The 18,620-nt window shown below is 39.3% G+C and overlaps 1 protein-coding gene across 1 annotated transcript in view; it reads right to left on the bottom strand.

Annotated features, from left to right (window-relative positions):
- Nucleotides 1–18,620, bottom strand: part of USP8 (ubiquitin specific peptidase 8) — a 75,218-nt gene that overhangs the window by 5,091 nt on the left and 51,507 nt on the right. Inside the window, 7 exon segments of the mRNA XM_021693915.2 lie at nucleotides 6–242; nucleotides 1,916–2,126; nucleotides 2,548–2,760; nucleotides 4,572–4,834; nucleotides 5,260–5,337; nucleotides 7,152–7,238; nucleotides 9,467–10,051. Coding sequence (XP_021549590.1) covers nucleotides 6–242; nucleotides 1,916–2,126; nucleotides 2,548–2,760; nucleotides 4,572–4,834; nucleotides 5,260–5,337; nucleotides 7,152–7,238; nucleotides 9,467–10,051 — 1,674 coding nt within the window.

Raw genomic sequence — 18,620 nt, 5'->3', positions numbered from 1 at the left:
CTTACCTGTAATGTACATTTACTTGTAGAAGCTAAGGGTAGAGACAAGTACATGAAGGCCTCAAATGTCCTAGACTTTTTGTGACAGGTGAGGCACTGTACTGTGGATTTGAACTGACCCTGAAAAAGTGCAACAATAATAGATTCATTGAGCTGCTTGTGTTTCTGCCAAGCATGTTCTGCAGCTTTAAAGTCATCAAGGTGATCATTATTTTCTTCTTTATGTCTCTTCCGATTATCAGCCTGGAAATAAGATTAATATTAAAATTTATATTAATATCTCAAAGTCGAAATTTAAATATAAAATTGAAAGAATATATGGCATATATGTTGTAGATTTAGAAACACTTCTGCTTCCTTTCATGAAGGAGTTCTAATCTCATTAAGTACTACAAAAAAATTCTAGCCAAAAATCCTCGCCCCCCCCAACCCTACTTTATCAGAAGGGTATGATTTATTTTAATTAATTTTTTTTTTTTTAAAGATTTTTTATTTATTTATTTGAGAGATAGAGTGAGAGAGAGAGCCCAAGAGGGGGTAGGGTCAGAGGGAGAAGCAGACTCCCTGCTGAGCAGGGAGCCCGACGTGGGACTCGATCCCGGGACTCCAGGATCATGACCTGAGCCGAAGGCAGTCGCTTAACCAACTGAGCCACCCAGGCACCCTATTTTAATTAATTTATTAAAGATTTTACTTGAGAGAGAGAGTGTGAAAGACAGGGAGAGAGAATCTGAAGCAGCCTCTGCACTGAGCACAGAGCCCAGTGTGGGGCTCGATCCCACAACCACGAAATCATGACCTGAGTCGAAACCAAGAGTCTAATGCTTAACCAAGTGAGCCACCCAGGCGCCTTGTAGGACTTATATTATTAAACAGAAATTAATAAAATACATTTTCTTAAGGGATGGGGATTAAGGAGTGCGCTTGTCATGATGAGCACCGGGTGATGTATGGAAGTCACTATATTGTATACCTGAAACCAATATTAACTGGAATTAAAATAAAAATTTAAATAAACATGTATTTTTTTTTTTTATGTTGAAAATTTTGCTTTTGAAAAGAGGATATTTGGGAATTAGGGCTACAACTAGACAGAATTTATTTGTCCTAGGCTCATGGATGGATACACATATACTTTATATATAGTCACATACACATACACACAAAATACATATTTATACACACGTGTGTGTGTGTATATAATATACATATATGTTCAGTGGTAACAACAAAGTTGTCTGAGAGATCCATGCCTCAGTAACTATTCACATGAGTCCTCTGGTTACATGTGGGAATGCTTATTTTAGGAAAAGAAAAATAAAAATGATATATATAAAATATATAAACAATAATAAAGATGTTCAGGTGGTCTACAGCTAATCTTTTATAAATTTTGTGTTTAAATTTACTTTCACATACATGTGGTCACAAAGTTATCTCTAACAACTATTTCAATATTTAAAATTTCTCACAATACAACCTACCATTTTAGTAAGCAATTATAAATTATGTATTTTATTTATTTATTTATTTTTTTAAAGATTTTATTTATTTATTTGACAGAGAGAGAGCGAGAGCAGGAACACAAGTAGGGGGAGTGGGAGAGGGAGAAGCAGGCTACCTGCCGAGCAGGGAGCCCGATGCGGGACTCGATCCCAGGACCCTGGGATCATGACCTGAGCCGAAGGCAGACTCTTAACGACTGAGCCACCCAGGCGCCCTAAATTATGTATTTCTTTTAAAATATTAGACCTATCAGATATATTTGTTTTATAGTTCCCTGCCTTAATACAAAGTCACGAGATTTGAAAACTAGCACTGAACAATCACTAACTATAATTTTAAATTGCTATAAAAATTACAGTGTTGAGCAACCCTAAAGAGCCTTTACAACTTAGAAAAATCAAATTTCTTACTTTATTTAGATCTTCATGGAGACCATCCATTAGGAACAGAAGCAGTTCTTGTGAATCTTGCTGGCTATATCCTGCAAATTGGTCATTGATCTTCCCAATGGTGATTTTAAAGTCTTTGGGACTGATATACCTATACTGTCCGGTCCACAGGGCTTTCATAATTATGCCAAATTCTTCAGCCACTTCACCTTTATGCCCCAACAAATTTGACCTTTGCAAATAAAGTTATGGAAAAAAAAGCAAGTTTTTGAAAGTCAAGGTACAGTGGGTTCTTGAGGTCAATATTAAATTCTTCACATACTGTAACCCAACACTGAAGTATTTATTCACAGGTTTATTACTAAATCCTCATCTGAATCTTATTTTGATTATACCCTGCCAACTTGCTTCTTTTGGGCTGCGAACTCCTCCTCTTCAACAGGCTCCAGCTGATGACTGAGGTTCTGCCTTCTTGCACTGCTCCTCTCCTGTCTGTCCTTTACCAATCAGAGAAGGCTTTTCTCAAATTTCTCTTAAGAATAAAGATATTTTTTCCCCTTTCCTCATTTGACTTCTCTGGAGCTGGGTGGTAAGGAAGTGTGGTTAGATCAACCTTTTAATACTATATTGTAACCAGTATGAAACTTCTTTACCTGTTAATATCATCCTGGTAACAGTTTCGGTTGAAATAATCAGCCAAATGTGGAGCATTACATAGGCACTGCAGTATTGAGTTCATATAACAAGTATTTCCTAAATTACGAAGTCCAGTGAGAGCTGGTCCAGATCCTCCAAAAACAGGATTGAGGTTCCGAATCTGAGAAGCAGAAAGCCTAGTGATCTCAGCTTTAGGGTAGCATGTGGGCCTGAGGAAGAAAAAATGTACACAGTGTCTTAAAATGCATAGCATCTAAAATTAACAAACTCCAGCACTGGTACCAGAGGACACAGTAATCTTGTAAATAGTTAATAAGTCATAAGGTACTGGGTTTTACAAGACATTTATTATCTAGGTAACACCGGTTATATTCTGTGACCCTCCCAAGAAACAAGTTTTTTTTTGTTTTTTTTTTTTTTAAAGTAAGGTTTTTTTTTGACAGAGCGAAAGAGGGAACACAAGCAGGGGGAGTGGGAGAGGGAAAACAGGCTTCCCGCAGAGCAGGGAGCCCGACACGGGGCTCGATCCCAGGACCCTGGGATCATGACCTGAGCTGAAGGCAGACACTTAACGACTGAGCCACCCAGGCGCCTTGTAACAAGTATCTTTAACCTCTTATGTGGGTCTATGGTTCTTACACCTTGAGATAGATTCCCTGGCTTCTCATGAACAGGTAGTCTTCTGGTAGAGAAGGCTCTTTCAAATTCCTTTAAATAATCCTAGGAAGTTTAGCATTACCAAATGTTGAGCTCAACCAGAATGCCAAAGAATAAAAAGCTTATTATGTGGAACAGATATCAAAAGAGGCAGGGATTATTTGGGTACTATTACCTGAAACACAGAGGTGTGCTGACAAATGTGGTAGCCACTGGCCACAGGTAGCTATTTAAATTTTAAATTAAAAACGTAGCTCCTTAGTTACACTTGCTACAATTCTAAATAACCACTACCATACTGAACAGCACTGGACTAGAGAATGTCTTTAAGACTTTTGTTACTCAGTGTATTTGACTTACATGCAGAGCTTCTAGAACTGCTATAGCATTAAGAAAAATCTTAACTGATCTTTCTTTTTATTATTGATCCTAAGCACACTTCCACCCCTGAAAGGAATATTAAGAACAGATTAAACTGTTTCAGCTTTTCTTTACATGTGCTCTGGTGTATGCATTCATGTACTCCTCTGTTGAACACATAAAAATACATAAACTGCATGTGTGATTGTTTTCAAAAGCTTTAAGTCTTCAAATTAAACTTTAATAAGAATAATTCAAGAAGGAATTAAACCTTACCAGTTTTAATAGTGAGCCCTAATATAAACCCATTTATTTGTACTTCCATCTATACCCCTCCCCCTAAAAGTAAAGATTAGAAGTGATAAGTAGATTTGACAATTATCTCCCCATAATCCTATCAATCATAAGTCAAGAGCATTGGAGGGATCACACCAGGAACATATCTAAATGAGATACTGGTTTGGGAAAAATAATTGAACCTACTGATCATTCACTACTTGTGAATAGCAGAAATGCAATGAAGAAAAACAGAGCAGAGTAAGGATTAGGAGCTGATACACATAATACCTGTTATTTTAATACTATTTAAATTTGCTTCCACAGTACGGGTGAAGTTAAAAAAAAAAGTTCGGAATTAGAGAGGTGCAACAAGATAAACTCAACAATCCTATAGATTATGGTCCTTAAAGAGAAATTTAGGGACCATGGAGGTTTATGAAAAACTTCTAGGTAGTCTATACCATGCTACCCTAAAATATAATAATGTATATTCTTTTATATCTACATTAATACGTATTATGATAATCTTCCCTGATATATTTAAGTTAGCACTTGGGATAAAAACCAAAGAATTTAATCCATTAATTTTTTCCTGTGCTAAATAACAATGGCTGATACAGCCATCCTCAGAAATTTCTGACTCCCTGGTATTAATAAACTTGTATGTTTAGAGTAGAAGTTTTCAAATAGATTATTCTAGTTCTAAGATTTAGAATAAACTTACTTGTTTTCCCGATTAACTGTTGGAGTTACTGCTGGCTTCCTCTTCTCTTCCTCTTGAATGGCCTGGGTTATATCTGGGGAGGAGTAGGAGCGCTTCAGTTTGGACGGTTCCCTATCCCGCTCAGTAGGAATCTGTGGCTTGGCTTTATGAGTTGGAGGGGTGGAAGGAGGTGCAGATGAAGGAGCCATTTCCGGTGGATACATATGAACAGTGTTGGTGGGTGAATGATAATAACGAAAAGTTCCAGTGATTGGGTCAAGAAACTTAGATGGAAAAGAAACAAAAAAACAAAACAGGTCAAAAAACAATGACCATTACAAACCAAAAAAGTCACTCAGAAGTATTCCACTGCTAAATTTACTTTTGGATTAAAATTTGATAAGATGGTAATAATCACTTCTATAATAAAACTTCCAAAGAACTTTAGGTATTAAATAAACTGTTTCTAAATGACAATGCCAAAAATGCTCATATATTGTAGCCAGAATCTCAGATTGGATATATTGAGAAATCTAACCCCGCTCTAATTCTGTAATTAGGGAAATGAGCTATGTCCTCCATAATGAAGAAACAGAATTGACTCTGCATTAGAGAAGTTGTAGAATAAACAACAACAACAACAAAAAAAGCTTTTTAAATAAGGACACATGACCATATTATTTATTTATGTGCTAATTTTGAGTTTTACCTTGGCCCAGCCTGAAGGCAGTCCTGGTACGATCCTCCCCATTTCTTCACTTCGTGCTCTTGTCAAAGGCTCTCGAGCCTAGTTAAAAAAAAAAAAAAAAAAAAAAAATCAATTAAATTGTGCCATATACAGACTTAAGCTACCTGTCCAAAAAACCAAAAAGCCTTGTGTTGGCTGCCCTTAATATTTTTAAAATCAAATTTAAAAATGAAGAATCCTACGTGGTCTCAAAGTCCAAATATTTCCAGCAAGGGAAAGAGAAATGTGTGTACGCACAAGCCCATAATGATGGTGGTTTTTAAAGTTTCCTTAAAAAAACAAAAAGTTTCACTGCTAGGTATCAATCCAAAAGAAATGAAAACCTATTTCCACACAAAGATTTGTATGCAAATGTTCACAGCAGCATTATTCATGATAGCCCAAAAGAAGCAGAAGCAATCCAAATATCCATTAACTGGTGAATGAATAAAATGTGGTATATCTGCATAAGGGAATCTATTCGGCAAATACAAAGGAATAAACTACTGATACACATTACAACATGGATGAATCTCAAAAAATTATACTAAAGACAAATGCAAAAGACTATACATATATACATATACATATATATATATACACACACACATACATACAACACTACATTTATTTTTTTATTTTTTTATTTTTTAAAGATTTTACTTATTTATTTGAGAGAGAATGAGAGACAGAGAGCACGAGAGGGAAGAGGACAGAGGGAGAAGCAGACCCCCTGCTGAGCAGGGAGCCCGATGTGGGACTCGATCCCGGGACTCCAGGATCATGACCTGAGCCGAAGGCAGTCGCTTAACCAACTGAGCCACCCAGGCGCCCACAACACTACATTTAAATGATATGCTCAGAAGAGACCTAGCTATGGAGACAGATAGATCATGGTTGCCTGTGGCTTTAGGATAAAAACAAGGAGTGACTACAATTGGGCACTATGATGAAAATTTTCTAAAAGTGGATTGAGTTAATAGTTGTTTCACAACTCTGAACTGAAATCACTGAAATGTAAACTAAATATGGGTGGATTTTATGGTATGCAAATTATACCTCAATAAAACTCAAATAAAAACAAAGGCAAAGATGTCTTATAAGACCTAAATATTTCAAAAATTGTGATGAAGTACACATAAAACAAAATTTGTCATCTTAACCATTTTTAAATATATAGGTTAGTGACATTAAGCATATTTGCTTAATTGGTTGTGCAACCAATTTCAAGAAATCTCTTCATCTTGCAAAACTGAAACTCTGCACCCATTTAAACAACGCTCCACTTCCCCCATCCACCTGGCAACCACCCTATATAAATGGAATCACACTGTATTTGTCTGTGACTGGCTAATTTCACTTGCAAAATGTTCTGAAGATTCATCTACGTTGAAGCATGTGTCACAAATTTCCTTCCTTTTTAAAAAGGCTGAATAATACACCATTGTATGTATATACCACATTTATTTATATATTCATCTGTGGATGGATATTGCTTCCATCTTTTGGCTATTAGGCTATTATGAATAATAGTGCTATGAACACAGGTGTGTAAATATCTCTTCCAGACCCTGCTTTCAATTTTTTTGGGATATATACCTAGAAGTAGAATTGCTGGATCATGTAGTAAGGCCTAGGTATTTTCTAATTTCATAAAATGAGTATACTATTGTATTTTAAACAGGAAGACAAACATCTACTCCTTTTAGCATATAAATGGCTCAGTCATGTAAAAACAAACAAAAACACAGCTATGGAAGATAGCAAAGATTTCCTCAGAAAGCAGATCTTAAGATGGAGGATGACGACATGGTAAAGACAACCACGTAGTTATAATCCATGTGTTTCCCTGTACCCAATAAACTACTACTTACTTTATTTCTTTCAGTGTCTTCTGTATTCTCTCTAAAAGTTCCAGTCTTTAGAATTCCACTTTCTGGTTGTCCTTTAATCTTAACAGGCTGTAAAGTTATTAAAATTTCAGAAGTGAAAGAAAACTTTAACTGTCCTCCAATATAAACTTGCCTGTCAATAACTAGCTAATACAAGTAAATCCATCAGACTGAAAATATAAAAGGAGGAAAAAAAATGAGACCTCTGAAAAGTTTATTCAGCTTTATTGTCAAAGTAGATATTTTTCATTAAAGGTGATAGAGCCCATGTGGGATTTCCTAACACTAAAGGTAAAGAAGAAAAGAAACTGATGAATCAATGGCGTGGGGGGAGGGAAGTGTGCCAATCGCTGTGGATAGATTCATGATACATAGCTAAGTGTAAGTTGCTGGTCATCGGTGTATATTCACCATGACCTCTTTTGAACAGTCCTTTTATTGTAATCTCACATGATTTGGTTGCCTTCAAAGTGGTCATGTTCTCCCAAAATGAACATATTGAAGTGAATGAAGAGATTATGGGATATTCATATAGAACAATATTCAAAAGTACAAAATCCATTTTAAATCCTCTTAAAATCTATCATAGGTTCCTTTAAAAATTCACTTTAATTTTATAGTTTATTTAAAAAATAACTACTGTAAAGTAAAAACTTCTAAGTATTTATGACAATTTTAATAAAATTCCAGAATAAATTACATATTTTGCCTACTTTTAAAAGAGCTTACAATATGTAATATATATATATATATAATCTTAACTTTTTTTCAATGTGTTATATATTACAGGAAACATCAAAGACTAATGTGATAATCTCAGGGCTAGATTTGTAGGGCTATTTAGGTTTGTATTTGGCACCTATACTAAAAGACCCCAGAAACATGAATGCTTTCAGTTCTTATGACTGTCTGCCTCTAAGTGAAGCAAGATAGAAAGGAAGTGGCTTTGGAATCTTACTGCATATGGGCTCTTAGGCAAATTACTTAACCTCCAAGCTTTAACTTTATTTGTAAACGCAATACCTCATGGACTTATTAGAAAGATAAGATAATGCAGGAAAAATACTTGGTGTGTAATAGCTACTCAATGAATAATATTTAAATTATAATAGCTCAACAATTCTGAGTCTCCCATGAATAAAGTGAGAGCATTTTAGTACATGGGCTTCATTTCTCTAACTTTAGGTGTTTAGAAGGCTTTTGTAGGAGGTGTGTGTGTATATATATATATATATATATTTTTTTTTTTTTTGAGAGCAAGCACAAATGTGAGTGGGGTGGGGGAGGGGCTGAGGGAGAGGGAGAGAGAGAATCTCATGCAGGCTTCATGCCCAGCACAGAGCCCAACGTGGGACTCAATCTCATGACCCAGAGATCATGACCTGAGCCAAAACCAAGAGTTGGACTCTCAACCGACTGAGCCACCAGGTGCCTAGAGAGCTTTATTTTTGATAGTTAAGGTTATTAGGTAAGTATTCTCTGGGTAAGCGTGCCATTTATATGAATTGTTAATTTTGGTCTATGCCTGAACTGCTGTTTCAGAAGTTATAAAGGTTGACGTTCTGTAAAGATGGTATTTTGCCTTCTATCCGAAGTCATTTTCACACTACCAAAAATGTATTTCCATTTACGTGTATGTAAAAAGGGCCGTAACTGTTCCTGCTATTATAAAAACTTATTTGTTGTTCAAAAGGGAAAGGCATTGTTAATTGTATAAAACAGGAAAAAAAAATAAAAAGCACATATGATATCATTTGGTTAAAGAAGAATAACAATGAAAAATGTTCCCCAAAATTATGGGAATCTATTTTGGGGAATAGCCAAGGGCAGAAAAAGGCAACATTAATGGGATTATTGCCAATATTACTGACTAGATGAAGCAACAAACAAAATGACATAGACATGACCACAAAAATCACTATACACAAAGAGAGATGTTGGGCCATTTAGATGTCACTGATTTTGGACATATCCTAAGCAGATACAAGCTCTATCATATACATATTTGGCACCTAACTCCTCCACACTGATCATACATCCCATATAAAAATGAAGAATGTGTGTTAAGTTATCTCAATTGCTAAAAATACATTGCATTTCACAGACAAAAAAGCAATCCCATTCCCAGTCAACCAAAGGAGAGTAGGCAAGCAAATGTAGATGGATTAGTACAAATCTATCACCCACTAGAAAATTACTTGAAAGGTCTGTCCTATTTATGGAATGCCCCTGGTGTCATCTTTTTATCTAATAATTTATTTCACACTTGGCAGTTTGTACTGTTTGTTTCTGCTTACCTTGCCTGAATTTGAATCTCCTGCCACAGAGGCATGGGGCACATCTCCCACTGCCTTTTTCTGCAGTTCTGGGCTGGGACACCTCTTGCCCCTATCTTCTGCAGATTTCTTGGCATCGGTAGTTTCATGTTCACTTTTACTTTGTCTTTTTACTCCTGTTATTTCTCTGCCTCTCTTTGCTGAAGTTTCTTTATCTTCTTTCTTGGCCTGTTCACTTTCTCTCTTTTCCATTTCTTCTTTTGCGTTCTGTTGCTTTTCTGTGATTTCATTTTCTTCAGCTTCTTGTTTCTTTCTGGCTTTTTGTTCTTGTTCCTCTCTCCTCAGTTTCTCTTTCTGTTCTTCTTGCTGCCTTTCTCGAAGTTCTTTTTCTTGTCTGTTTTTCTCCATTAGAAGAGCGGTTTCTGCATGAATACGAGCTTTTTCTTCATCTGTTAACATGGCAGTTGCAGGGGGAAATACTGGCTTTGTGGAACGATCAGGAACAACTTTTCCATCCTGAGGAGACTGTTGCTCGTGATCTTTATTTTCAGATTTTATCCTATGATCTTCAGGCAATTTGACTGCTGGTTTTTTAGTACGATCAATCTATATCAACAAAAACAGGGCAAAACATATTTTTGTCAAAATCCGAGAATGTAACCTCAGTTCTTGAAATCAAGTTGTTGTAAAGAACCATCACTTTGTGGAGACAACATGTGCCAGACCATCTATTTGTGTCTGTCAAGATTTCTCATAAGGCACTTGGCACTTACTTCCTCTTGATTCCATACTTTCAATATACCATGATATGTTTTGTATTTGGAAGAGTTAATCTAAAACATAAAACCTAGACCTGGCCATACCAAAATTTAAGTTCCATTTCCACATATCCAACTGCCTACTCAGTATCTCCATGTCAGTGTCTCACATATATACCACAAACCTAACATGAACAAAATTGATTACATGATATTCCCCCTACAAATATGGTCCTTATCTCATGGGTGTAACCACTATCCAAACAGTAGCTTACACAGAAAACTGAGTTTCATGTGTCTTCCCCCTACCTTTACGCAGTCTGATGATTTTCTTCCTCCATCTGTCCCAATCCACTAGCACCAACCAAGTCCATGCCAACATCCTCCCTACACTGTTTCTAACTAGTTGCCCCATCTCTTTTCTTGCTTCCCTTCTAATCTCTTTCCACACTGTAGCCAGAGTAATCATTTTAAAACAAATATGACCATGTTCCTCATGTATGTAAAACCCTATTTTATTTTTTTAAAAGATTTTATTTGACAAAGAGTAGGAGAGAAAGTGAGAGAAGGAGAGAGAGAGAGTACAGGCAGGGGGGAGCAGCAGAGGGAGAGGGAGAAGCAGGCTCCCCACTGAGCAGCGAGCCCGACATCAGGCTCAGTCCCAGGACCTTGGAATCATGACCTGAGCCGAAGGCAGACGCTTAACTGACTGAGCCACCCAGGAGCCTCTAAACCCCTATTTTAAATAGCTATTCACTCTACTCAGATGACATCTAAAATCCTTACCATGCCTGTATGGCCCTGTGTGGCCTCAAAGTCCCACCTCTGCCCATCTCTCTAATCTTAGACTAATCTACACACCAGACATACCATGTTCCCACCCCCATCCCTGCCTTTTTAATTCCTCAAAGATGCCATGCTTCTTCCCAACTCAGGCTTTTATACCAGCTGTTCATCTAGATAATGCCTACTACAACTTTAGGTTGTGGCTTAAATATCTCTCCCTTAGGAAAGACTTCCTAAATCCCCAAAACAGCCAAGTCCCCTGATGTATGCTGTCCTAATACTCTATTCTTTCCCCTCATAGTACTTATTGGGATCCTGATTAAATAACTATTAATTACGTGTTTAAAATCTTTCTTCCCTCCTAGAATATAAGCTCCAGAAGGGTAAAGACTGGTGCCTGGGGCGCCTGGGTGGCTCAGTTGGTTAAGCGACTGCCTTTGGCTCAGGTCATGATCCCGGAGTCTCAGGATGGAGTCCCGCATCGGGTTCCCTGCTCGGCAGGGAGTCTGCTTCTCCCTCTGACCCTCCTCCCTCTCATGCTCTCTGTCTCTCATTCCTCTCATTCTCTCTCTCTCAAATAAATAAATAAAATCTTTAAAAAAAGAATAACTTAAAAAAAAAAAAAAAGACTGGTGCCTGACACATAGTAAATTAATATGTTGCCGAGGAAATGAGTAAAATATTCCACAACAACTTTCATAACAGGTAAGTTACTAATTAATGAGTTAAATGTTTATTACCTCAATTTAATAGCATACTAACCCTACAAAATTGTTAGAAGTGACCCAAACATCTATCTTTCTTCCCCTTCCTTCCTTTCTTCCTTCGTTTGTTTGTTTTCTCTTTTCCTCACAAATATTAATGACGCAGAACTGTATCCAAGTTCATCTTCAACATAAGCCTCCAGAATGTCTAGCTACAAGTTTCTCCTACACCAGTTCCTTTTTCTGTCCATTTGTCTGTCTTCCCCACCCAGCTTCTCCACATCCTGGTGCCACCTGGTTGGCTTGACCAGTGGGCACTGAGGCCTCCTTTGCAAGGCCTGGGGAACTTAGGGCAACATGCAGGTGCTGCTACCCACCCTACAGCCTGATCAGCAACAACTATTTGGACTTCTGGATATTCTGGAAACAGTCGGAAGGGTGGCCTATCACAGGCGTTGGCAGAGGGGTATGTTAAGAGGTAAGAGGAGCCTCCTCTTTCTTTCACCTCGCTGGCCAATGGTCCAAGGACAGTCTCTGGGTCGTCCTGGCAGAGCGTCCAGCCCAGGACCCATGCGGTGCTGATCTCTGAATCCAGGTGAGATGCAGACAAACTTGGCAGCACCAAAGAAGAAAGGATGGTACAAAGGCAGTCAGTGAGAGCTCATGGGCTTCGGAGGGATTTAAAGCACCCTAGCCACCCAGCATCCCTGGTCCCTACACGGAGCTGAAAGCCCGCCCACCCACCTAAGATTTCCCAGGGCTGATAAACCAGACCTGGCTCCCATACTTCCACTCCTCCTGTCCACCATCTTTCTTGTTTCGACTTCCAGCACACCTGTCTCCTACTTCCTGGCTTCTTCTCTAAATCACACACTTTCTTTCCAAGCGTAGCGTCTCCCTCTCTCCCAAGACAAAGTGCCTTCGGTGGCTTGGCGTAGAGGTGTTGAACGGCTGTCAGTAGGCGATGGTGCCTGGCAGCTCCAAACACAAAGCCAGACTGGGATGGCCTGGGTGCAACAGGAGCACTTGCTCAAGCGACCTCTTGAACCCACCTAGCCTGCGTCTGAACTCCCTCCTTCCCTCACCGCCAGCTGCACATTCGTGTCATGGGGGTGGGGGTGGGGGGGAATCACAAGCTTTATCTGCTTTATACAGTCACACACGTCATCAACAAAGTATCACGACCTTCAAAGAGATTTTCCTTCCTTCCTTCTTCTCAAGGCCATAATTAAACTCCAGGTGACAAAGGGGTGGAGGAAGGAGCTGGGGCACGAGACTGACAAACAGCTCCTCTGCTGCCCCCAGAACAGAGGCAGCCAAGGCTGTGAGTGCCATGTCAGGGTGACCTTTCCAGAACATAACAAATCATCTTAGTCCAGGTCAAAGTCCCTCTTCCCCCTTGTAATCACCACTCCGCTACCCACCCAGAGTGCTCCCGTCTGTGAAGCATCTGCCTCCATGCCAGCCCCGTGCCACCTCAACGTGAAGGCTTCTGTGTTAGCACACTATAATCCCAAACCTAACGTGGGCCTAATTCTCTGCCAGGCTGTCCATCGGAGCCACCTGTGTCCTAGAGTCATGAAAAGCTCAATGGATGGGCAGGGATGTTCCATTCATCCAATTCAACAAAGAAAGACGTTGTTTTCCTCCAAGGATTTTGTGGGTTCAGGTCTGAAATGGTCCGGGATTGGCACAGCTCCCAGAGCAGAACTTTCATCCATTTTTGTGTGTCTGCCCCCGCAGCTCCCATTAGCAGAGGAACCAGACCACGCTGATGGCTCCTCCGAATGGGGCGGAGTAGACCATGTCGAAGCCCTGCAGGTCGATGACCACGTACTGTCTTCCTTTGGTGATGACCTTCCCAACATTCTTGCCGTACTTCTTTAGCTTCTGCCGGCACCTCCTCTTGGGCTTCTCGCCGGGCGCTGGCTCCTCCCGCGGCTCCTAGCAGTCCAGGAGGACGGCAGGTGCACCTTGTGCACGCTCCGGGCCCCAGGGAGCCCCGCGCTCACACCGCTCGCTGCCTCGGGCTCGTGCTCCAGCTCCGGCTGCTCCGGGAGGGCGGCTGCCTCCTCATCCCCCTCCGTCCGCGCTCGCCCCCTGGCCCCGCGGCGCAGGAAGCCACTCGCCGCCTTGCTTCAGGGCCTGTCATGATGCTGCAGCCCCTCTGGCGAAGGTTGGGGCGAGAAAACGCCAACCCCTAACATATTTCTTGAGAATACAATTTACTGAAACAAGTATAAAAACTTATAAGAAGGGGCGCCTGGGTGGCTCAGTTGGTTAAGCGACTGCCTTCGGCTCGGGTCATGGTCCTGGAGTCCCGGGATCGAGTCCCGCATCGGGCTCCCTGCTCAGCAGGGAGTCTGCTTCTCCCTCTGACCCTCCTCCCTCTCATGCTCTCTGTCTCTCATTCTCTCTCTCTCAAACAAATAAATAAAATCTTTAAAAAAAAAAAAAAAACTTATAAGAATATCTGCCAGTAACAACTTGCATGGTGTTCTTACAAAACATATTGTACATTCTGCAACTAGAAAATAATACCATAGGAAGAATTTAGTGAAGAAATCATTCCTTTGCTCTTCACTTCTCTTTTTGCCTCTTCACTTTAAAAATCTATTCCCTCCTCGTCTTTTCTACATTTGAGAATGAAGTAGGAAGAACCACTATGAGGATAACGGTAATAAAAGGTGGCTAGGATCCAAAATAAATGTTTCCATTTCCATTTTAACAACTCAATCCATTTCCCCCCTAGTTTTAAAAGCAAAACTATGATAATGTTACTTTCAACTTTATAATTCTTTAAGTTTCCTTGTGCCTACAGGATAACTCCAATTTGATCCAAGTATCTCTTGATGACTCTTGCCCATCTTTCCGATCTTATCTACTATCACACTCACCTAGACAGACCATAGAGAGCAGTGTTCAAGCATGTCAAAACTACTCATTGGTCCCAGAGCAAGCTTTGTTCCTTTAGTCACAAAATCTACTTGTCTCTTTAATCCTCAAATCCTACTGTACTCTTACCACCCAGAAAAAATACTGCCTCTTCCATGAAGACCTCTCTGATACCCTCAGTCAAAATTTCTCTCCTTGCTCATGCTCCAGTGACTATTAGAACGATTATGACATTCTACCTTATATTTTGGCTGTCTTTGTATAAGTCTCTCCTTCTAAACATCAGAGAGAATCCATAGCTTAATCATATTTGTAAACCTTCATATTGTCTTTCACATAAAAAATCCTCAAAATATGTTAGGCAAATTGCACATATCTCAGAAAGTAACAAGAGGATTACGATTCAAGTAACATGTTGATTAAGTTTAAAGGAAGTGCAATAACATAAGCTCTTTTTTCAATTTCTTAAATTTATGTTTTAAGAAAAGTTGCCTAATCAAATACTGTTCAGTCTTAAGATTTAGTCTGAAATATTTAGAGCTGAAGACCTTAAAAAAAAAAGAAGAAATGAACCATCTCATTTCATAACAAAAAAATGACTTAAGTTTTCTATTCATAGCCTGTTGCACCAATCAAATGGCATCCACTTCAAATGTGAAATACTGTTGAACTGTATCTGAAAAAAAATTAAAAATGAATGCTATAAAAAATCTCATTGGAAAATTTATAGGGGAGAATGAGTTTACCTTCCTTTGAGTAAAATGCAGAGGAAAAAAGCTGCATTTTTATTGTAACGTATTGGTTATTTAAAATCATTTAAATAATTATTGCTAAAACATGCCTGTCAGAGAGGGGATCAAGATGGTGGAGTAGGAAGATCTTGAGCTCACCTCCTTTCACAGACACACCAAAGCTACAACTAAATATGACAAACTCTCTGAGAATGACCTGAATACTAGCAAAACAGCTCTTCCACAACCAAAAATAGAAATAAAAAGCCACGTTCAGACAGGTAGGAGGGCCAGAGGCACAGTCTAGTCAGCATCCACACACCTGGTACAGAAATATACAAATGGCTGGAGTAATTACAAATGTGGAGGTCCCCCCTGAGGAGCAAGGGGTTTAAGTCCTACATTAGGCACCCCTACCCAAGGGACCTGTATAGGAAAGATGAGCCCCCATAATGTCTGGACATGAAAATCAATGGGGTTTATCTCCAGGATAGCAAGAGGGCTACAGGACCCTGAGACTCTGCTTTTAAAGGGCCAGGCCACAAACTCACTTGTTCCCAGACCCAACACAGAGGCAACAGCTTGAAAAGCACCTGGGCCATATGTGAAGGAGAGTTATTAACTAATTTTAAGGTAAGTCCAGGAAGGGCAGGGATCTATAGGGATGTTCTCCAGGAGTGGAAGTGCTTGTAGGCACCACTTCTGACACTCTTCATGTGCCCTGCTATCACCATTCACCCCACCAGGTATTCCCCTATGGATCAGCCCTGCCCAATGTGCATACTCTGGCAGGTGCCCATCCAAAGTGGTTCCTGCTCAGCCACACCTGGCAGGCAGCCTAAGACAAGACAGCAGCTCCAAAGCAGCTCCTGCTGGGGTGGGGAAGCTGTCAGTTCTACCCAACAGCATGCCCAAACAGTTGTGATTGGGCCTCTCGGCCATCTGCACCAGGAACTAGTCCTGCCCACCAGTATCCCTATAGCAGTCTCGACCTAACCACATCAGAAGGGCATGGGGTGCCCTGGTTCTGGTGACGAGGGGGAGATTGCACATCTGGGCCCCACAGGGCACCTTCTACATAAGGCCACTACTTCAAGACTGGGAGATGCAGCTGACCTATCTAACACAGAGAAACACAGAGAGTCAAGCAAAATGAGGAGACAAAGGTATAGGCTGAAAACAAAACAACAAGATAAAGCCTCGGAAAAAGAACCAGAGATAAGCAATCTACCTGATAAAGAGTTCAACGTAATGGTCATAATGATATTCACTGAACTTGGAAGAATGGATGAATGCACTAAGAACTTCATCAAAGAAGTAGGAAATATAAAAAAGAGCCAATCAGAGCTGAAGAATAAAAGCAAGTAAAATGAAAAATACACTAGAGGGAATCAAGAGCAGGTTAAAAGATGCAAAACATATCAGTGATCTGGAAGACAGAGTAGTGGAAATCACTCAAGTTGAACAAAAAAAAGAAAAAAGAACTTAAACAAAAGAGGGCAGTTTAAGAGATGACTAGGACAATATCAAGTGTACTAATATTTTTTGCATTACAGGGGTACCAGAAGGAGAAGGGAAAGAGGGCCAGAAAACTTATATGAAAAAATATAGCTGAAAACTTTCCTAACCTAGAGGAGAAAACAGACAATCCAGGTCTAGAAAGCACAGAACCCAAAACAAGATGAAAACAAAGAGATATGCATTAAGACATAATAATTAATATGTCAAAGGTTAAAGATAAGAGAATTGGGGCACCCGGGTGGCTTAGTCGATTGAGCATCCACCTTCAGCTCAAGTCATGATCTCAGGGTCCTGGGATCGAGCCCTGCATTGGGCTCCCTGTTCAGCAGGGAGTCTACTTCTCCCTCTGCCCCTCTGCCTGCTTGTGCTCTCTCTCTCTCTCTCTCATACAAATAAAATCTTTATAAAAAAAGATAAAGAGAATTTTAAAAGCAGCTAGAGGGAAGCAAAAACTTACCTATAAAGGAAACCCTATCAGGCTCTCAGCTGATTTTTCAGCAGAAACTTTGCAGGCCAGAAGGGATTGTCATGATATATTCAAATTGTAGAAAGGAAAAGCGAATAACCAAGAATATTCTACCTGGCAAGGTTACCACTCAGAATTAAATGAGAGATAGTTTCCCAGACAAACAAAAGTTAAAGGAGTTCATCATCACTAAATGAGCCTTATAAGAAAGGTTAAAGGAACTCCTGTTAAGTGGAAAAGAAAAGGCCATAACTAGAAGTAACATTTTAAAAGAAAAAATGTCACTGGTAAAAGCAAACATAGTAAAGGTAGGGAATCAACCAATTCTAAAGCTACTATGGAGATTATGACAAAAGTAATAAAATCAAGTATATTTATAATAAAGAAATATAAAAATAAAAAATGTAAAATATGTCAGAAATATAAAATGTGGAGGGGTGCCTTGTCAGTTAAGTGTCTGACTCTTGGTTTCAGCTCAGGTTGTGATCTCATGGGTGGTGAGACTGAGCCCTGCGTCGGGCTTCACGCTCAGTGGGGAGTCTGCTTGAAGATTCTCTCCCTCTGCCCCTCTCCCCATTTGAGCACATATTCTTGCTTTTAAATAAATCAATCTTAAAAAAAAAAAAAAGGAATATAAAATATGGAGGAGATGAGTTAAAATGTAATGGTTTTAGAATGTGTCTGAAGTTAAGTGACCACCAACGTAAAATAAACTGCTATATATATGTAAGGTGTTATATATGTACCAAAAACCAAAAGCCCGTAATTGATACACAAAAAATAAAGAGAAAGGAATCTAAACAAAACATTAGAGAAAGTCATCAATTCACAAGGGAAGAGAGCAAGAGAAGGAACAGAAAAGAGCTACAAAAACAATAAAAAAAATTAACAAAATGGTAGTAAGTACATACCCATCAATAATGAGTTTGAATGTAAATGGACTAAGTGCTATAATCAAAACACACAGGTGGCAGAATGGATAAAAAAAATAAGACCCATCTAGTATTCTGCTTACAAGAAACTTCAGACTTAAAGACACATACAGAGTAAAAGTGAAGGGATGGAAAAAGACAGTCCATGCAAATGGAAGCAAAAAAAAAAAAAAAAAGCTGGGGTAGCAACATTTTTATCAGACAAAATAGACTTTAAAACAAAGACTGTATGTAACAAGAGGACAAAGAGGGGCATCCTATGATGATAAAGGGATCAATCCAGTTAAGAGGATATAACAATTCTAAATATTTATGCACCCATCTCAGGAGCACCTAAATATATAAAGCAAATATTAACAGAAAGAAAGGAAGAAACTGATCA

This window comes from Neomonachus schauinslandi, chromosome 9, assembly GCF_002201575.2.
Source record: "Neomonachus schauinslandi chromosome 9, ASM220157v2, whole genome shotgun sequence".
Classification (NCBI taxonomy): Eukaryota; Metazoa; Chordata; class Mammalia; order Carnivora; family Phocidae; genus Neomonachus; species Neomonachus schauinslandi.
This window is presented reverse-complemented; position numbering and strand designations above follow the sequence as displayed.